The following is a 22,936-nucleotide window of genomic DNA, read 5'->3' on the forward strand; positions in this document are numbered from 1 at the left end:
CTCACTGGAAATAGTGTAATTTGGAAATCTTACTCTTCGCAGTGCAGGCAGGTTGGAGGATGGCAGTCACACTCAGATTGGCCCTCTTCTGTAGCCTGCAGAGCTCACATTCATTAAAACGGCTTAAATCACTAGTACAGGGGGCTCTGGACAAATCTGTGGCAGTCAGAGAGGTGAAACCTCTCTTCTCGCATGGTAAAATCATCTCATAGTCTATATGGGCTTTTTACCACTGAGCGCTGGGAATTCTCTTAATAAGAGACTGCTGAACCACACACCACTCTCAGTGACCTCACACCTCTACTGTACCCCTCACCCCATCCCCTCGTTCTCCCCTCTACCCACCCCCCAAAACCCCCCCCATGCCACCTCACCCCCCCCCACCCCTGCGTGCCCGAAACGGCTGGCATGGAGCATGCAGAGAGCGGCCTCATTCCAGAAATCCATTAGCTAATCCCCGGGAACGTAATTAGAGCTGCCATTTTGATTGAGCGCACACCTCGCCGTCCAAATGAATAACACTATCAATGTTTAATTAGAGTCCCACACAGCCCGTGGCTCCAAACGTAATCATGCACTCCGTCTGCTGCAGGCAGGACAGCGCCGCACCTCTGTACCACAGAGTCAGCCGCAGAGAGGGAGAGAGCAGGGCCCCTCTGATCCCCACCACACTCAGCTGCAGCAGGGGTGAGTTTGGGGCCCCTCTCTACCCCAAAACACTCTGCCATAGAGCTGGAGAAAGTAGGGCCCCTCTGTACCCCAACACACTCAGCTGCAGAGAGAGAGGATAGCAGGGCCCCTCTCTGCACCCCAAAACACTCTGCCATGGAGCTGGAGAAAGCAGGGCCCCTCTGTACCCCAACACAGTCAGCTGCAGAGAGGGAGAGAGCAGGACCCCTCTCTGCACCCCAAAACACTCTGCCATGGAGCTGGAGAAAGCAGGGCCCCTCTGATCCCCACCACACTCAGCTGCAGCAGGGGTGAGTTTGGGTCCCCTCTGTACCCCAACACACTCTGCTGCAGAGAGGGAGAGAGGAGCCCCTCTCTAAACGCAAACTCAGTCAGCTGCAGAGAGGAAGAGAGCAGGACACTTTTCACACTGATGCAAGCAGTCACACAAGGGGGCAGGGGCACCAGGTTGTCATCAAAAGTTAATTTGGCCTCAGCTCCATTTCTCCAGAAATGAAAGTCAGAGGGTGCATTAAAGAAAGTTCAGTAAAGGGTAAAGATATTTATTTTCCTCCTTCCAGGGAGCCTGGCAGCCTGATATAAACAAGAGGAAAACACTACCAAATCCCTGCAGTCAGAGGAGTGGCCGCTCGAAGGCTGGCAAACCTAAATTGGGGAACTACACGCGGTGCACCTCTATTTGTTTCAAGTGCAAGTGCAGTTGGACACTTGAGTCGGATTCTGCAGTAGCCATGATAGGCCTGCGACGCTGAACCACCATTCAGGCACCGTGTAATATGCACAAAAGCTGGAGACTGTAGCCTTTGGACATGTAGGTGCCCAGTGATATTCATGCTTGTGCTGTACGTGAAAGTGACACAGTGCCCCCCCCCACCAAAAAACTCCTCCCTCAAGCGTGTAGTCTGCATATTCCAGCGAACGCAATCCCAGGAATTCTAGAGGCCGTTTTTTTCTTGTAATGGTTTTATGCAGGAAGAAATGTTCAGGTCAGCAGATCTTAAGTGCTCCGCAAATGATGGCTTAAGCTGAGACCACATAAATCTGACAGAAATGACGTCTTTGGACAATGGAGCTGCCCTCTCTCTCTGTGACCCTGCTCCGCACTTAATTTATTGTTTCATTTCAGAAATGGACTGTAAAAAGCTGTCGGGTAGGGCAGACACAGACGCACACACAGATCTCTGATTTACACACTTTATAATGGCACCAACATCTTTTTAAGCACAGAAAAAAGAAAGCGAAAAACCCGAGAGAAAAAAAATCTTTCTTTGGGATGGAGGTAAACAGGTGAAAAAGACGGCCATGTTTCAGAAGTGGATTTATGCCTGAGTACCTAAAGGATGCTTCTTTCAGTGCTCAAGTGTCTGCACCCAATCTGGTCTGCAAGACTCAGTCTCGGCAGTTAGACATGGGACTTGGATCAGAGCACGGGGATGGTGGTGGGGTGGGGGAACCTTGTGGTAATTCAGGCATGTTTCCCCCGTGAAATTGGTGTCTCATTTCAAAGCGTGCCTGTGATTCCTGGAAATCAGCCTTCGTTTGACTGCTATTTCTCAGTGTTCTCCATTTCAAAAGGTCTTCCATTGACGTCTCTCTTATCAGGGGTTGCTGTAAGGCTGCACTACTTCAGGTTTTTACTGGAGTAATCGTGCATGCATGCAGTGGAGACAGAGAGAGAGAGAGATGCTCACAGTCTCTTTCCAGGAGCTGATTCCCTGTTCACATCAAAGGCAGGCAGGATTCTTCACTGAGACTCAATTCCTGGTTCACAGCTCTGTCTGTGGAACCTCCTGGGCTGTCATATGACATCACTTTAATTACATCACTAAGAACCGGCCGTCTGAGCCAGACCGAATCAAGGAGAGGCTGCTTTATTCCCTTCAGCCTGTCGGCGAAGCTCTGAATTTTAAGGAGGAATGTGATCCCAATGAAGTCACAATCTGGCATCACGAGCGAACTGCAACAAAGTTAGAGAGAAAAGAAAGGGGGCATGCAGACAGTATGTGGCATAACACTTCCCATGTGCAGAAGCCTCCCAGAGTCTGCAGCGGAGTGGAGGAGCAGAGATGTCTCCCTCTGAGTCCCCTGTCGCCCTCCTCTCTCCACTCTCTCTGCGCCTCCCTCCCCATCTACCCATCTCTCTGAACCACTGGTCCTCAGCTGAGCGACATTTTCGCAAATGAAATTTGACCACAAAAGATAGCCTTTTCTAACAGGTCTGTGTTCAGCCGTCCTAACCAGAAGTGACACCTCTTTTTAAAAGCCATTTGCAATTGTGGAAATAATGAAAATGATTTTGGCCAGCATGACATTGTTTAGACAGACTTGTGTGGTTTTTTTTTTTTTTGGTGTCCTCCTTGGCAGGTTTGCCAGGGAAATGATTCAACTGTCAGTGCTGAAAATAATCAGGGGCATGCATGCACACACATATGAATATACACACACACACTCGCACATACACACGCATGCAAACATATATGTATACACACACATGTACACATATATGTATATAAACACACGCAGACGTTCACACATATGTATACACACACACACCCCCCACACATAGGTTGAGTTTGACACTAAATACACACGTCAGCCATTTCAGCAAAAACGACTGTTGGTTACATCATGATTATCCAGAACAGAACTTCTGCAGGCTGAAAAAGGTCAGATGATGACTGCACACAGGTGGAAAATGGCCAAAACCTTAATGACACAAATCACAAATCAAAGGTGCCTCTTCGCACCTCTGTGTTAGCTCAAACTGCATCGAGAGTGGGTGAAGCCCTCACCACCACACTGCACTGCCATTTCCACCTGTCCATTTAAAAATATGGCAACATACTGATGACAATATGAGCTGAAAAGCCATCAAACCTGTCAAATAGCCACTTTTTCACAGCTACCACTTTAGCACTGCTCCCAAAAATGAACCTACCACTTTACCACTGCATGCTGGAGGGACATGTTGCTAGGCTACAAGATGCGGGAGGAAAAAAAGACAGGGATGTGTGTGTGTGTGTGGTGGGGGTGTGTGTGTGTGTGTGTGTGTGTGTGTGTGTGTGTGTGTGTGTGTGTGTGTGTGCGTGCGTGTGCGTGTAAATTTGTGCAAGTGACTGCATGAATGTGTACATGCATATGTCTGATTTTTTTCTAAACCAAGATACATTTTCAAAGAGTATTTGTTCTTCCTCTGAATGATCGAATCAGTTACCTTTAGGTTAGGTTAGCTTGGGTCCATAACCTACAGGAAGACATGTAGGTGATATTTTACAGTAACACTGACATTTAAGGGACAGAGAGGGAATTTTCCATTTTTTTTCCTTTTTTTTTAACGTTAAGCCAACTGGTTCAGCAGATAACCGGTAAGCAGGATTTTTTTTGCCCTTTCAGGACAAAGTATTTTTTTTTACAACCAACAACTTTTTATGCGCTAAAACAACAAACAAAAGAGGAAGAGGGGAATGAATGAATGAATGAATGAATAAATCGATAGATAAATAGTACGAATTCACCCTCTCAGCCCAAGTGAGGTTACCTGGGGTTAAATAATTAGAGAAAATGAGGAGGATATTAAGGCAGGAAAATGTTATAGGTCACAGGGATCAGATCGTAACCTTAACAATATCCTCTATGACAATATCAAAAGGTCTGTCAGGAAGAAGAGACATTAACAGGTAGGGTATTTCTAATAACTGGGTAGATGTTTCAATGCACAGACAGTCTGAACAGTAGTTCCTTGGATGTTGTGAATAACTGTTTCTTCTAGAAATGTCCAGACCAATGTTTTTGCAATACTGTAATCCTGATAATGTGCACTGCCGAAGTAGCTGAGGCAGAATGAATAACGTAGACTACAGAATCAACTTTTACACTGACCCCCAGAGTTATTAATGCATGAAACAGTTTACCAGTGCATCCTATCAGCCTATCTTAACAGTGCTAGGTGCACTCTAGATTTGAAAGGTCTGCTCTCATAATTTATTATTATGTTGTCTTCGGGTTTCAATTAATACACGGGGAGAAACTCAACCCCATCCTCACTCCACCTTCCACTTCTTCCTCAGGTAGGGCAGGGTGCCGCAAAAGCTCTGCTTTTTTTGGACAGGTTCTTATGAGGAATAGTGGCACTCTTGCTGTTGAACGATAGACACTAAAACTCATAAACAGAGACTGAGGAATCCAAATAATGGCAATAAATTAATAAAATAAATTAGTTACACTGGCTTCTCAGTAAGAAGCAACAATACCACAGAATTGACAGGCGTGTTCTTCAGATGGTCTACTGGAATATTTCCAGTAATATGGTAAGATATACTAATATGGGAGGCCCTATAAACCCTATAGCCATCTAAGGCCTATGAACTCTACAGGAAGCGCTTAAAATTCACTGTAAATACATGCTTGTGTTTCACTGTTTGAAGGAAATATACCATTTAAAAGTTCATACATGCCATATTTTCAAAAATGCAAGCATATTTTGTACACTAGCTGAGTGTTGCAGCATTCCTCTGATCACAGTCCCAACAGTCTGTTTAGGCAGTGTATGATCTACAGGTATCCCTCTGAACACCATCACAGCGCATGCCGCTGAATGCAGAAATGCTGTGTGACGCTCTGTCATATCCTGTCCGTTTAACACACCTCGTTTCTACAGACCTGAGCGGCCGTTTCAGCCACCTGCAGCAGCCCTGCTCTCACTCCACCATTACCTGTAGGGCTGCCGGAGGGGCAGGAGGAGGAGGAGAAGGAGGAGGAGGAGGAAGAGGGAGGATGCAGGAACACTTAAAAGGAAGCGCTCGCCACCCTCTAAAAGGCCTGAAGCGGCTGCCTGGAACACTCAATCAGCCCTGAGAATGGCTAATTAATTAAGAGGGGGGAAAAAAGCACTCCAGCACTCACCCAAGCAACACTAAAAGCTTTTCTCTTTCTCTCCATTGATTTATATAATTATTTTGCTAGTGAGACACGGGCTAGCGGAGTGGGAGAAAAACAGGAGCGGAGGAGCACTCAGCAGCGGACCGTACTTTCTCCCACACAGACGGGAATCTTTTCGTCTTTTCAGGGGCTGTGGTTTTGCAGAAAGGAGAGGCGCTGAGCAGAGATGTTACCTGCAGAATACGGGAGACAGTGCGGTTTCCTGTCCGCTCTCCACGCACTGTTCAGCCTTTTGTTCAGGGTCACCTACAGGACACTGTATTCAGGCTCTCTCAGTTCACTGTGCACCTCCACTGCCCCCTTGCCCCCCCCCCCCTCCCACCCTCACTCCCCCTCCCCACAGGGAGAGAAAAAAGCTCTGAATTGGACAGGAGCTTTCCGGAGGCTGTAGTTGTTATAGTAACAGTTTCTTGAAATGAGTAGTGGCAGCCTCTTCAGGGCTGAGGGAGCTGCCCTTGGCCCTGGTTTCAGAGCTCTTCAGAGGCCGAGGGGGCCAAGAGGGCCCCGGGCGCTGGCGGGCCGTTGGGGGACCAGCTCTCTCCGGCTCAAGGACCCGATGGAGAGGCCCGCTGCCTTTATCCCACCCCTGCCCAGCTCAGAGGAAAGCCACAGTTAGGCCGCTCGCTCACATCGCAAAGAGGGACTGGTGGAAGTAAGACGCTTACACACCGGTTTGCATCTGGCCGCGAAGAGGGCGAAAGAAGGTTCGCGGTTTCAGGGTGAGTCTAGTAAAGAAAGGAAGATATAATTAAACCCTTTGTCTCTGTCATTTTCTCCACCACTAAATACTACCTCACACTCCTGGAAAGAATACAGAGCCCTCTGCTACCCAGTAATCGTATGGAAATATCCTTCTGGTCTGAGAAGCCTTTACAGTCCCTGTCACTGGCCTGTCCTGACTCATATTTCACTACCACTGGCCACAGTCCCACAGCATAACCCCCTCAAGCTGTCAGTTTCCACCACGGCAATGGAGCCTTTCAGCTGGTGCTTCACCCGAGTTAACATGTATTCGCCATCGATTACATGTAGTACATCAACTACAGTTAAAAAAAAAAATCCTAAGTGCAATCAAGCAACATATTGGCAATGGGGGAAGAGAATATCACAGCAATTAACTATCGTGTCATACTCGCAGGGAGATGAAATGTTAGTGGAGTGGCCTTTTGAGATCTGGTGGGTGGTAGACTTTATTTAATTGCCTCGCTCTTTAAATAACTGAGCCTTATTAATGATTCTCAACACCCGGCTTTAAATCTCACATGCAGCACGATTTAAAGCACAGCGGTTATCACACTTTGAAAACTTCTCCGGTGACAAACTTTAATTACAGGGATTCTAAAATCAGTGTTGTGATACATTTCTACAACCAGGCCCGCTGCCTGTCATTCACTACTCCATCAACAGTTCACACGCTAACGAGGCCCAGTAGTGAACCAAAAATATTATGCTCAAAGATGAAATGCAATTATTAGTATTAATTGCTCAGCAGACACGGTTATCCAGGGCAACTTATGTAGCTTCAGTTTTTATTAGCCGGTAATACGACATGTTTACTGAAGCAATTCAATATCTTGCATAATGGTACAGTACAATAGATATAATATAATACAATACAATATTATATTTTACATTACAATACAATCATGTGCCCACACCAGATCTGAACCATTCACCTTCACGTGATAGGTCCAGTTGTTTAACACTTCCACCAGTCATCTTCGCCCTGATTCCATGCCTCTGATTCTCAACTGGAAACCGGAGTAAATGAGTTGCACAATTTGCTGGGTTCCTTTCTGTCTCCCTCTACAGTTTTGCATCTTGCTCTATCAATAAACCTTCCCTCTGCAAACCCTACTAATGTGTTCATCCAGTCAGGCCAGAGAGTGTCTACTGAGCAGAACTGTGGTGCACTGAGAGCTCTTCATCATGTTCCAGGTTACTGCCTGATGCTGGAGTGCTGGAACCAATGGGACCTTTCCCTGCCCCCCTTGGGTAAATGTCCCAATTCGGTGGTGGGTTCTAACACTACGGTAGAGATGGGGTCAAGAGGGAACTGAAGCAGAAGAAATCCATTTCTAAAAAAAAAAAAAAAAAAAATCGCACCATCTAATCTTATCTAGCTTAATCTGGGAAAGGACATGTGCTTGTCAGGGAGTGCATCCCTAACTAACGGCTGTCTTTAATCAAAGGCAGCAAGAGTGTCGTGGGGACCCAGAGGAGGAATCTGAGCGTGAGAGGGAGAAAAACGACCCACATTTCCATCTCTGACAATTTCACAGCCATGAAATGAACACAAATGCACTGATACAGGAATGTGTGTCCAAATAACACTAAAATCTCCCGCACTCTTGAAGTATCCATCATCATGAATACTTCTCATAATAAATCAAAAATACACTGTCTATGGGACTATCAGTGTTTCACTCTTTCATGGTAAACACACAATGACAGTGAGCGGATCCCACTAGTTCAGAAAGTCTCAAATTCCCCACAAATCTGAACCGAACTCTGAGAGAGGCTCAGTCTCTAAGAAAGGCTATTAAGTTTTGGGGATGTTTAAGGACAACAATTTACCTGCAGTTTAATTTTGAGATGTACAGGTGCATTATAGAGCTAAAAGGCTAACTAAAGGGAATAGAAGCTCCAGGTAACCATACAGTACTGAACTGGGACTCTGTATAGACACACACTGTGCAGGACCCTGTGTCTCACTGAACTGTGCTGGACCGGGGCTCTGTGTGACTAACCTGTCGGCCACGGGCGGTGGAGGGGGTCTCTGCTTGTTGACCTTGGCATACAGCCCTTCCACGGGGTCCTCTGCGGAGGGCTCCCGGCTATGGGAAGCCTGGAGCGGGGGCAGCTTCGGGGACGGGGTGCGGTCTCTCTGTGGGTACTGGGCAGAGGCCGGCGGGTCCCGGAAGTTGTTGATGCGCGCGTAGTTGGGGTCCATGTCGTCGTCCTCCACGTCAGGCAGAGGAAGGCGGTCCCGGGCCTGCTGCTCCCTCAGCTCCTGGTGTTTGGCCTCAATCCTGCAACAGACAAGGCTAACCGGATTACACAACACTATAACCAACCACCCAGCCTGCAGCCTGCTATACAGCACACAGAGGAAATAAGCTGCATATATTCCACACAGTAAAAGGAATCGGCAAACCAAGCCCACAGCCATACAGCTGTACATCACAGTTTTGACTGAGGTATGAGTGTTGATATTCTGTACCATTTTTATGCTAATAGCTATGGAGTATATAACTATACCACAACTTCAAGTGTGTTACATGGACACTTCTACATACTCTTGCTGACTGTTCCTCTCAATGCACTGACATTTTATTATTATTTATTTATTTTGCATATACTCCTCATATTTAAAACATTCATACATTTTGTATAAATTCTTGTTGTTTTAAGTTGTTATATATTGTCACTGACATGGGATAGCAAATGTAATTTTGCTGTCCTGAACAATGACAGCAAAGCTCTCTTATCTTATCTTATCTTATTTGCTGTGTTTGAGACCCCAGTTTTTTGGCCTCAGTGAAAGCAATGCATCACAAACCACAGCATATTGTTCTCAACAAACAGGAAAGTACAGACAGAAAGGCCAACGGTCCTGGATTCTCTCCCTCTGTCCTTTACACAAAGCATAAAAGCTTTCTCAAAAACCATGAGAAATCGCACTCTTTGGAAAGAGATCTGAATCTCCTCCCTCCGTCCATATACTGCAGTATGTGGGAAGTAGCACTTCCTCTGAGATGAAAGCCCTCTCACACATGTGTTGGCGAGATTGGTAGGCACTACAATATGCTACCCAGTTGCAGTTATCTAACCCTGACCACTATTCTCACAGTGGACAGAATTATAAATAAAAATAAACACCACTCAGGCAAAGCTCCAGAGCCCAAGCTCTCCTCTGGCCTGTTGTCAGGGACCTGGCGTGTCTGAATGAGAGCGACTCCACCCTCAACCCTACGCTGTAATTCCTCCCTTTCATACCTGCAAGGAAACAGGCGAGTGATTAATTGTGCTAATTGCTTAATTGAGCCGTGCGAGCGGTGGTGAAAGCCTGAAACCGTGTCTCTGAGCGGCAAGGCTAATTTGAGGGGCTGTCTAACCCATGTGACAGAGCTGATCTTGTGCCTGAATGGGGTGGGGGGGGGGGGGGTTGTGATGGCAAGGACTGAAATTGGATCCAGATGGACTCTCCAAACACAATTAAAACCCTGGTAAGGTTCTTTATTAGAGGTACAGACAAGAGGGGAAAGTAATGCCTATGAGAGGAAGGCCTGCAGCTTCCTGTCCAGTCAATGAGACCATGTTAAAGCTGAGAATTCCAGATTCTGAGGCCATGGCAAGACTAATCTTGGCATAGTGATGCACTTATTTGGAAGTCGCTCTGGGTAGGAGCGTCTGCTAAATGACGTAATGTAATGTAATATAATGTAATGTACACGCACACACACGGACAGACAGACAGACAGACACACACGCACACGCACACAGACAGACAGACACACGCACACATGCACACATGCACACATGCACACACACACACACGCACACGCACACAGGCAGACACACACGCACGCACACGCACACAGACAGACAGACAGACAGGCACACGCACACACGCACACGCGCGCACCTCTCTCGCTCCTCCTTCATCTTGTCCAGCTCCTCTTCACTCAGCACCTCTGACTTCTGCTTCTGCAGCGCTGCCTTAGCCTTATCCTCCTTCTTCTTTCCAAATCTGACAGAGAGAGAAACCGTTAATAAAACAGCCAAATTTCAGTCTTCCAAAACAAAATACACATACGTTTCACAAATATTAACACACTTTCACATTGCAAGAGAGAGAATGTTAAAGCAAGAAGGATCTTCACAATCTCCACACATGCAAAATGGCAGCATGAAAACTGACAGGACCTTTTCTTTGCCAATTCAGGTCAGCCTAACTAATTACCAACCCACAATCTCAACATTTAAGCCTTTGTAAAAGTGACATCTTAAATAAAATCAAAATGCATTCTTCATAATAAAATCCCATTAAAAGCACTTAAGGATTAGGCCATGCCAGGAAGAAAAGCTGCGTTATGCTGAATTTCTGGTTCAGCGACTGAGCGGTGAACTTGTCACTTAATTTCACTGTCTGTTCACACAACAGGTCATTTCTCAAGTACAGAACACATGAGTTGGTGTTGCCCTCAGTAACACATTCGGTGTTAACCAGGCAGTACAACATGGTCTCTCAGGCACACTGGATCACTGTCAGAGAAACAAGAGCAATGCCTCTCACTCCTCAACTCCACACACTTGAAATGAATGATGGAGCTATTCCCTGAAATCATTATTATCTGTTGGGGATCCACATACAAAGTCCATCACAAAACAACACTGCCTCGTGCAACATTGTTGAAGGAAGCCGAGTAAACAAAACCCTTCATATCTGTATTCATCATGTCTGTCACACTGCACCAGATTCATTATTACAATGGTTGAAGAAATTAACAAATTAACAAATAAAAAATGACATACAAGGTCTATCCCCATTGATATTAAAATAAATCCAGTAAAAGTAGCTATAAAAAAGAAAACAAATGAAGAAACTTCCTTCAGTAGAAATCAGCATGGAGTAGTCTTTGTTTATTACAGTAGCTCTGCTGAGCTGACAAGCTGTGAGGATGTCAGTGGTGTCAGCGTTGTAGTCACAGCCAGAGCACTGAGAAGTAAGGATCCCTGTGGGACACAGGTTCACGCACTGTTTCGCTCTTTAGAAAAAAAAAAGAGTGCAGATCGGCAGCAGTGGAGGCTGTCATGGCAGAAGATTTGAGATTTTTCACACAACAAAAGGTCATGCTGAGGGAAGCATGTGTCTTCCCTACAGGTGAACACAGTTTCACTTCAGGGCAGAGAATGAAAGATCATTATGACAAACGCAAGCGAACCTGTTAAAAAAAAGTGCTTCAGTGTCTTGCCTGTGAAGCAGACCTGAGAACCTGTCTAGTTGGAGGGATGGTTGGGATGGATAAAAAGTGATTGGGGTAGTCTGAAACAAAGGGATAGAGGGAGAGAAGGATGGGGGTGTAGGAATGGAAAGGCAGAGAGATGGCTGGATTGATTATGGCTTATTTATGCCCTGGCTCCAGGCTCACGTGACCTGTCTCACACCATGTAGTGCTGGCTGCTTACTTGTAATGGATTCCTCTGCATTCTGTTCTGTTCTATCCATATATTCCCCTAGGCTTCACTTTTCCTCTACTCACCCACAGAAATAGCCTGGTTGCTGAATTGTAGGAGAAAAACCAAACAGAGAGGGTTTCTCTATAACAAGCCTTTGGGTCAGCATCAGAAGCATTTTTCTAAGCCTGAAAATGGACATTTCCGTCAGAAATAGTTTATCTTCACCTCAGGGGAGAGGCACATACTGTAAGATAAATGCGCTTGTCGCTTACTCGACACCGAGGGTTAATGGCCGATTCACTTAATGCTTTGTCTCAGTGAGAGTTTCTGAACCTGCATGCAGTTCACAAACCGTAATGAAATATAATGATGTAGGCAAGATGACCTCAAAGCTGAGCATGACATGGGTGGATTTTTAATGGTTTTTTTTTTCACCTTTATGCAACACGATTCAAAAATCGCCAATTGTATATTAGGCTCATCTCACTGCAACAACTGCTCCACTTGAGATGGAATGCTCAAGTGAGAGCAATGCAATCATCCAATATACTCGCACGCAACCGATGGATATTTATCACACTACAGAGAAGTCGTGCTCATTGGAGGAGAGGTGCCGCTCCGCTGACATCACCCAAGCAACTCACAGGCGCCTGACCAATTACAGGGAGCCATGGACGTCCTACCCGCCCCCTCCCTGGACAGCACAAGGCCAGTTCCCCCTCTGTGAGATTCTGGTCATGTTCGGAATATGCAAGGATGAAGTCTGTTTGATGCAGTGATGAGCTCAGAATTAAGCAGGACAAAAAGCAAAACACCGTCTGCAAAATTAGAGTTTGATGACTGAAAGACCTTTTTGTTGGACGTGAGGAGGTTGGGGATTGCTGCTTTGACAACCAAAGGTGAAGCCTGTGCTTTTATCCACGAGTCTACACAGAAGCAGCTCACTGAGAACAGAGGAAAAAAAAAAAAAATAAAACGACACAGAAGGTCTCACAAGGCACAAAGAGGATGAAACACAAGAAGGCCAAATCCCTGTTTCAGACGTAGATCACAGACTCAGAGTCTTATCTACCTCACACAGGTGAGGAGCTCATAAATAAAGCCTTGTTTCCTCTGACGTAACACAAAAGGTACAGTATCATTCTTCATGTGTTCAGTCCCGACTCATGTTGCCATCTGGGGGCCACCAATGCATCACCTCTCCTCCTGGCAGCTCAGTGGTGGGTCAGTGGCGGTGTTCACACAGGACCGTGGTCCTCTGCTCCTCTGCTGTTTCACAACTTTGATTAACAAGCAGAGGCACACTACATTACCAAACAAAAACCAGCTGGCCTCAGGATAGGGTGCAGGATGTTTTCTGGGAGGGGGGGGGGAGGCGAATCCCAGAAATTTGGTGCAAATCTGCAGCCTCCCCCCCATCCCCCCATCCCGCCATTGTTTCTTCCCACCCCCAGCGGTGCGGAGAGTACAGCCCCCCCCCCCCCACCCCCCACCCCCCACCCCTCCAAAAGCCAGACTGGTTCGCCGAATCCCGTCACTGGCATAACCTAATTACTGTATTTATCTCATTAGACTGCAGCTATTTAATAGCAGCGCCTGGCATGCACCCTCTGCCTTTCAGCTCTGTCATTAAGCACACGGCAGCGCAGCCTGCATGCAAATGCAGCATCCCCCCCACATTAACACGCACACGCAGACGCAACATACCGCGAGCCTCAAACACCACACGTCCATACCAATCAGCAGCACCGCTAACGCGCTAGAAGACGCACATTAGAAGGGGACGCATGTCGTAAGTAGGGAAGCATGGCTGACTGACGGGCGCAGAACCTATATACAGCATTTGATCACAGCCAATCCCTCTGATCAATAATAAATGAACTGTCATTCAGGGCGACTGTAGTTGTCTGCTGTGGGGAAAACTGCCTGAAAGTGACCTAATGCAGATTAATCCAAACACAAGATACTTTTCCTTTCATTATGACATAAATTTGCATCTCCAGACTTTCCTCACTTTCCCTTCAGTCTGGTGAAATAATGACTTTTACAAAGCGACATTGCTTCAAACAAGCCTTCTGACACTAAGCTGAGGAAAGAAAGCAGAATAACTAAGATGGAGTAAGGCAGAGAACTTTGAGTAAATAAATAAATAAAGGAAGCAATTAGGCTGTCAGTTCGGTGGCTGGCGCTGTGGCCTCGCGTTTCCGGCAAAGAGCTTCTAATAACATTACACGCCGTGTCATTTAAACGGGACAAACCCACAGACCAGGTGGAAAGAGGAAGTTACACAGGAAGACAGACTTCAAACACAATCCATGTCACCTTCAATGGTGGACCATGGGCCAACGAAACTGGGGCGCTAAGTAGGTACTATATGGAATCAGTAGCTACAACACCCCGAAGGCTTCCCTTGCCAAAAGGCTGAAACTGTCAGTCCCTCCACGTGATGTCTTGCTTGTGTCATTTTTTTGTCTTCCGGTCTGTCAGTGTGGGTGTGTCATTTGGCACATTATACTCTTTGGAGGGGAAACCTCGTAGTAAAAAACAGGTTGCTGGAGGAAGTGGTGTTGGTGAGAGGAGAGTGGGCAGCCTGACTTAGAGTAAAAAGGTATGTAGTGCTGGGCCTATTGTGAGGTAGGAGATGTCATCTTTCTTATGAAACAACAAAGATTCTGGCTCACTTGGGCCACTGAAGATCCACTGACTAATAAAGTGTCCTAGGCTACTTCACCTATAAGATTCTCAGCACTGAACCACCTAACACCATTCCAATATAACTGGCTAAACGAACACTTGCTTCTCCAAACTGCTGTGGTGCAGATCGGCAGATGTGCATCACACCCTGACCCCAGTCATTGTCAGTGTTGGGGAGTAACTACTTACATGAAACGGCATTACGTAACTAAAGTACATAATAAATGTAACTGTAATCTGTTACAGTTACTGAGAAAAAAAATTTGTTATTAAATTATAGTTACCAATCAAAACGTTGGTGATTACATAATAATCTGTAACCTATTACGTTTCAAAAGTAACTTTCCCAACACTGGTCATTGTATATGTAGGCCACAGTTTTTTTTTTCTTGTAAACACTAGCTATTCCAACAGACATTCTGACACAATGAAACTGCTTTCACATGAGAATCAAATTTGGAACAGTGAAAAAGGCAAAATGCATAACAGCTACATCAGAAAAACAACAATGCTCACAGTACCACCACCACCCCCCCCAGATCCTCCTTTCCTGTGCTACGACAGGATGACACGAAGGAGGTAGCCACTGTCCATTCTTGGCATATAACCAAGCACCTCTCTCACAGAGAGGCCCATATATGGCACTCAGTATTTACACACTTAGGCATTCCACTTAGAGCTGATGATTGTGTGTGCATACATTAATCTCTCTCCTACTGCTGAGTGTGATTTACTCTCATTTCCTCATTAGAAACACCTGCCACATATGCAGTGCGATTTCTGCTGTTCCGTGGCCCTCCTCAGAGGACGAGGACTGGGCTCGCTTGCTAAAGGCTATTAGGCGTCCTTATTCGACAGATTTTCCATGATGAGGACAGAGGGGAGACACCAAGGAGGGTCTAATTTGTCCATATTACTACCTATTTTCCATATTACCATTTCGCAATATTACTGCCATGTCAAAGAAAGGGACAGGCTGACTATTTTCCAGTCTATTTTCTGATCATTGCTGTGCCATCTCATTCAGCCACACAAAAGCTTTGCATCTGAACAAACACTGAGCCAATCTGCACATGCGCACACACACGCACACACACATGCACACACACCATCACCCTGTAAAGTGGAAGCCTCATCACCCTTAATTCACACACAAGACTGTATATAAGAAGTTCAAGTAAATTCCGCTGCACGAAAGCTACAACAATGAGCAGGAACCACTACAGCACCTCCATTTCCTCTCCCATGATGCTCTGTGGCTTCATAAGAGCTGGTACACCATGCAGAAAGTGGCTGGAATGTGAGCATTGCTCCACAGCTGCAGTCAGGGCCTCTCATTAAATTACTCTACACTAAAATGCTGTTTTACTGAAAGGGGGACTTATCATGAGGAGGGGGAAATGCTGAGCAGGCCTGCCTGGAAAAAGGCCTTTCTGCTTTAATTATCGTTCCCAGCCACCTCTCCATATTCATTAGGGTCTCTTCCAGGAGAAAGAAGTGTGTTACAGTAGTGTCTTTTTATCCTTTTGTCCTTGTGCCCAAATTTATTGGCTAGGGAGTGACACTTAAACATGGTTCCAGACCCCAGTGTAACTACAGCCAGCAAGGGTGACATCACTGCACTTACCCTGAGTATATGATTGGCTACTGATCTCTCTACAGAGCCTCAAAGAAACACTGTTTCCATAGCTACTTATTAGGTGTCAGCTATAGAGGCCGAATTAACCAATCACACAGTAAAAGGCCTCTCCTCAGAGTTAAAATTGCAGCTTTTCACTTGTTGGGCTTAAAATGCTGACGTATGAAATCCCTTTCCGCCAGCCTCCAAACACTAAGTTTAGAAGCGCATTCAATTAGAAAAGCAGTGTTTACAGCTTTACAGTTATTGTGGGAGAAGATTATTGACAGTCTTATCAGTGTAATTACTCTAGACTCCTTGGTGGAAAGCACGCACTTTCTCTGATTGGCTGCGGGGTGCGGTCTGGAGAAAAGAGGGCCGTTCAAACAGCTAATCAGCACCTAGCTCTGATGAATTCATTACCCTGTCTCCCGTAATTACAGGAAACAGCCGGATGAACGCTGTGAATATTCAACAGGAAGGCAGAGGCCACACTGCGGACCCCTGGGCCACACGTCAGCCTAACAGTGTTTATACATTCATTAATATCTCCACACAGGTTCCTCAGCGTGACGTGCATTCCTGCTTCATCCACTTTAACACAAGCAGGGGTCGCGTAGATGACACTTCAGAAAACAACGCGCTTGTTTACTTCGTGAGGAGCAGAAGCCTGGAAATTAAGAGGGTAAATACGCTGGCTTGTGTGCCGTTAGCCGCTGGCGGTGACTCGTCGTGTGTTCTCGGATCCATCATCCCCTCAGTAACACAGCGGGGACATGTGTAAGTGCAGTGCAGCATGGGAATTTAATGAGCCTGTCCTGTAGCATGTCAGTGTGCCACCTGTACAGGTGGGTGGGGTGCTGGAGCGAGTCCACACACACTCACACACACTCACACACTCACACACTCACATACACACTCTCACACACACACACACACACACTCACACACACTCACACACTCACACACACACACACACACACACACACACACACACACACACACACACACTCACACACTCACACACTCACTCACATACACACTCTCACACACACACACACACACACACACACACACACACACACACACAAACTCACACTCACACACACACACACACACACTCACACTCACACTCACACACACACACACACACACACACACACACACACACACACTCACACAGCTCACCTCGCACACTACAGCGTCCATTTGAAGGGAGGAAACACTGACGCGGGGACTCCTTTTTTGTAAAAGCATCTATTTACACCATGAACTTTACATGGCAGGACAACGCTGTTAAACATTCGACTTTAGGAATACACAGTATGAGAGGGAGTGAAGAGAGAGAAGAAGAAAATTTCCCGTGAAAGCATGGCACATTTTGATAAAATAAGTAGCTTAAGAATATAAGCAACACCGAGGCTTGAGTCAGCCATGAGCAGTTAATCTCTCCACTGAAATGTTATCGCAATAATTAGATTGCTCTGTATTTTTAGTTGGGACCTCAGCGGAGAGGAGTTTAGCAACGCTGAGATAAATTCAGGGGGAATCTCCCGTTCGAAAGCGTGTCGTATGACCCTGGCGGTGCGGAGCACGGGGAGAGGGCCAGCGTGAGGCTGCTCCGTTCCACTCCACTCGCAGCCAGAGGAGCCGAGGCAGAGCTGCGAAAAAAAAGCAGGGAGGGAGCGAAACTCTCACCCCACCTCACGCTTTCCCTCCCTCTTTCCTGTGTAATTTATTACATCCATCTTTGCCCGTGAAAATTACTTGAATTACCCCTCCTCGAGCTCCCATTTAGACGAGGCCCTTATTAGTGCCATTATTTTCTAAGGAAAGGGGCTTCAGAGTAAACACTCAACCCCCCCACCCCCCCGCTCCCCACCCCCTCGTTCACTCACTCGCTCGCTCTCTCCCTGTCTCTGTGGGATAATGATGATTACGGTGCCCCAAGCAGAAAGGACCAGGGGTTAATGGGACTTCACATCCACAGATAATGTTGGTCTGGATGGGGTGGGGGTAAGTGGAACATGGTCAGGCCTGAAGCCCCCCTGTTCCCTACACCTGGAACACACAGGTAGCCTCAGGACTGCAAGGCCAGGCAGCTGCAGGTTACGGTGGGAAGGGGGTCATCATTAAGACTGCAGCAAGCTCCATCACTGAGCTGCTGCTCCCTGCTCCCCCTGAAATTCAGACTATTCCGCGCTGCTACACTCTCCCCATGACCTGCAGAGCAAGCAAGACGGAGTTTACAGTATAACGTACACATCTGTTAGACAGGAAAAAAACTAAACAAGACATGGGGGGAGGGCACCCCTCAGGGGGCAGGTGTACAGGCTGAGGAGAGAACAGAGAGAGGAAGTGCTTTATGCCGCCACACACAGCCGCCTTTCACAGCAGCAGAGAGAAAAAAAACGCCCCGCGAAGGGTCCAGACCGCTCCCCCTTAAAGTGGGACACAGACGTCAGCCCTTTTTTCTCTCACAAACACACACAGACGGACTGACACGGACAGACACAGACGGACAGACAAGCCCGGCCTCTGTTCGGCTGAGTGACAGGCGCCGGGGCCCGAGGGGACAGCGAGAAGGAGCCCCGTATGAATGATGCGCGACAGCACTGACTGGCATCACAAAGGCCTCCTTTCAGAGCTCTCCGGTGACAGAAGGCTCTGCCCGGCCCTGCTCCGGCTCTAATCACATTAGAATGACTCTTCCTCTTCTGCTGCCTCTCATTTAATTACTTATTTTATTCTTCTGCGTGTATTGTACTGTAACAGCGGTTTACAGTCAGCCTCTTCAAACAATCAACTGACAATAACAACCCATGAAACTATGCTGAAAAATTTCCAAATACCTTATCATTACCACTTGCCTAGCCATCACAGTAATGATTACCAACACCAACTATCAACAACAGCTTAGGACTTCAGACTGACAAACAAATGCATAACACTTCAGGCTTGAAAACTCATACACTCACTCATACATTTATGAATTTCTGTAAATAAATATGTATATTCAAACACACCCCATCATAATCCATTTGAGATTCTTGGGAGCAGAGTGATACATGTTCTTATCGGTAGTGTGACACCACAGACTGGAACAGCTCTTCCACTGAGAGAGAGCATGACACAAGCTGACACATTTCCACGGGAAATGTGCTCATATGTCAAAATATCAAGACTCGCTTAAACATCACTTTGAGTTTGTAATGAGACGCACTATTTCATTTTAACAAACAAAAAAAACGGGGAAAAGGCAGACGGTGCCCTCAGGGTAGAACTAAAGCCATAAAATCAAAAGAGCACTTTAAGTCTGGGACTTGACCTGGATCAGATGGAAATAACATGCGTTAGAGTCTATTAATCAGCAGAACTATCAGTGAGAGTTTGAGCAATGTGCATCTGAATCAGTCATTGTCCTGTCTCTTTCAAATGATAATCCATCAATGAGGGTTTCTCACCCGGAAAGTGTTCTCTGGGCTGGGAGGGGATGGAGATAAAAGGTGCATCTGTCATCTGAACGCGCCATTTAAAATGTGATTCATTTTAATTGTTCGTTTTCTCTTTCTGATACGCAGCACATTTCGACATAACACAGCAGCTTCTCCCAGCTATTTGTCTTTTGTTTTCTTTTCTTCTCCAAAAGGAGTCATTTTCTTTTAAATACACTGTGTATTGGGTGTGTTGCTCCGTCTCTGTGGTGATGAGAGGATACTGCTGGCAACTGCTCGGCCTCTCACCCTCACCGCGCTGATCTGGTACAAAGCAGTACAGGCCCCCCCTGCATCCCAGAAGCTGCGGGGGCCTCTTTTTATTGTCCTGTTCTCCTCCCGAGATGAAAAAGAATTATTGATGCTAATTTCCTGCGCTCCTCAAATGGGCAGACAGGTGAGTGCGTCTCTGTCGGGCAGATCAAAGCCGGGGCGGGACGCGGCGTGGAAAAGGAGCCGGACCCCTCTCAGAAGTCCCTCTCAAAGCACGCCGCGATCCGGCCCGCGAAGATCTGAGGGCCGGCCGGGGAGCCGAAACGTTAGGGGAATTGATCCCGGCACGCACCGGTGAGGACTGAATTAGAAACACATGGTCCTGAAGGTTAAACGCCGGCTGGTTCAGGTTCCTCCGCCCTCCGCTCTTCAGAAGGCTTTTTTTTCCAGAGAGATCTTCAGCCGTAATGTCTTTGATCACATAATTAAATAATGTCAGAGGAAGCTAATCAATCACTTTTCGGCTGACATAATGTCCATTCTGGGCATAATTTCGTTCTGATGCCATTTTGACTCTAGGAATCCTTGATGGAGACTCTTTCAGCTCCCCCCAGCCCCCCCCCCCCCACCAAACTTCACCTTCACAGACATGTAGTGGGAGCACTGAAAAGTTCAGAGCACTGTTCAAACCAGTGGCTGAGTATTGCACCACCAAAAGTGGAATCCAACAATACATGCCACTGAATACCCTGAGTGGCAGGACCCAGGAAGGTGGTGCTCCAACCAACAAGCTGCATATCAGCACAGCTCCCGTCAACCTCTGCAGCTAACTAAGGTACAGTCTTACAACCTCCTAAATTTCAATATCACACTTTACTGCTACGTTATCTTTTATAATGAGATCCAATCAGCTATCAGAGTGTTCCAGCAGAGTGATCCATGTAACGCCTCTGGCATGCCTATGCAGAAACCGAGAATGTCACAGCCGCAGAGGTGTTCTGGAACCTGTGACAGTGTCACCTGGAGCACTGTTTACTCATGCAAGCCGTGGAGGCGATAACAAGAGTCACATGGTGAACGGTCTTCCCGTGGGAACTAAACTCATAACATGCCCACCACCACCCCTTCTTTCCTTGGTATAAATCTGCAGAGCATGTTAGGAGACAGTGTGCTTGTCATGGGGCAGGTTGAGCTGGACAAAGCTGTGTTCTCTCGCCATGCTGTGAACAGCGGTGTCCAAGCAAAGTTCCAGAAAGAAAACCAAGTTCCGCAACAGGAACCTACTGTCCGAGTCATGTGACCATTTAACAGCTCCGCCCACTAACCAGAGGTGCACACAGAGCAGTCATCGACATCAATCCCCCCCCCAAACACCATCACCACCCGAAAGCACCACACCTCCCTGTCCCTGAAACCACCAGCAGTGCTTTATGAATACATTAGCAGGTTTTCACCCGATCAGCGGGTAATTGCAGATCTCACCTCGTCTCATGTTTAACGAGTGCCAGCGTGTCTATAAGCACCGATACTGACGATCCCGCTAATTATGTACCAAGATGCCGTCCTGGCCCATGATCGGGTACAGAGGACAACTGTGCATTAAAATGGATGTTAAAGAGCTGGCTCTGGCATGGCACAGTCTGCCTCGGTGTTGGCTGGGCAGAGAGCAGGAGGCAGAAGCCAGTCTGGGCTCTGGGTGCTGGAGAGGGCTCTGGGTGGCACAGAACCGTTTTCAGTGTGTGCCTACACTGTCCTCCTCCATGTCGTTCTCTCTGAGGTGTGACATGAGACAGACAGCCTGACTTGCCGGGCTTTGTTCTGAACGTGTCTGCGCTAGCTGGAGAGCCCGCCAGTTAGTCCAGCTTCCCCAGCGGGCAGGTGAAACAGGTAAAACAGCTCCTGAACTTCACTACCGACCCCGTCCAGACCACAGGCGCTGTGGAGCCCGTCTCCTGCCACTGCTTTTACAAACGGCTCCCGCTGACGATGCGGACAAGAGGAAAACACTGTGACTGATGAGGGTTTCACCAGCTGAGAAATTAAAGCATAAGAGCGCTTCTCTTCCTTTCAACGGGAACACTTTTCACCTCTCCGACACTGGGCTGACAGTGTATATCAACACAAATAAATGAGCAAAGAATTTCGGGAGACTGCCCAATTTTGGGGGGGTGAAAACTTGTTTCTCTGGCTGTGCTGGGCCTGAATGTGCACACACCCATAAGGCAAACACGGTGGGCCAGTGACGAAAACTCTCACTTTTAAATTCCCTGGAAACAGCGATTTCCTGTAACATGATGCCCAGCATCAAAGAGGTTATTAAAGTGAAAGATGGGCTGAAATGCACAACTCCTCTTATGGATGAGGAGGGGAAAGGTGCTGGCTGCACTGTACACAATAAAGACAAACAGCCTGTTTAGCAATACGAAGTGCTGATTATCATACACTCTTTCATTCATCTGGACTTCAGAGAGAAAGGATTTTATATCATTTCAAAGAAAAAATGCACAGCATTTCTGTCCCTAAGTACATGTGGCTGCAAGCATTGTGGGAAGGCAAACCAGGATGTAGCTGTTAGAAGTTCATACCTGAATCCAGGTGGGAATAATCATGTATAATTACACTCCTCTGCAGTAAAACTAAACAGTCCTGTTCACGGGCCACCCTTCGCCACTAACGACACAGCCGGTAATAACACATTACACTTTCATCCAGACTCATAATCACCATATTCTCACCAGACATATCACTTACAACAGCTTTAACAGATTTTCATCAAGTGACAATGATCCTTTAACACATGGAATTATTCAAAATTACTCAGACTTCTTGGAACTCTGCATTGTGTCATTTTTCAAATTCTTGCTTTACCCAATTTGCAATATAATCTTACACAATTATTCAAATCAAGGCTGTTTATACATTTTGTCAGGCCAGCTCATCTGTATGTTTAATCGCACATTTTGTTATTCAGCAGATCAGGCGGGCACCTACAGGGGGGAGAAAAGCTCAAATCACATCAAATCAAAAGAAATGGGTTCCTACAAAGGGAGGACCAAGGTTTCCCAGAGTCCTCTACCCCGTGGCCCTGTGTGAGGTAGAGGGGAGG

General features: G+C 46.7%; 1 protein-coding gene across 1 annotated transcript in view; it reads right to left on the bottom strand.

The window, feature by feature from the left end:
* Positions 1–22,936, bottom strand: part of LOC118789431 (partitioning defective 3 homolog B-like) — a 206,495-nt gene that overhangs the window by 39,312 nt on the left and 144,247 nt on the right. Inside the window, 2 exon segments of the mRNA XM_036545850.1 lie at positions 8,379–8,660; positions 10,277–10,381. Coding sequence (XP_036401743.1) covers positions 8,379–8,660; positions 10,277–10,381 — 387 coding nt within the window.

The sequence above is a fragment of the Megalops cyprinoides genome, chromosome 14 (genome assembly GCF_013368585.1).
Source record: "Megalops cyprinoides isolate fMegCyp1 chromosome 14, fMegCyp1.pri, whole genome shotgun sequence".
Lineage (NCBI taxonomy): Eukaryota > Metazoa > Chordata > Actinopteri > Elopiformes > Megalopidae > Megalops > Megalops cyprinoides.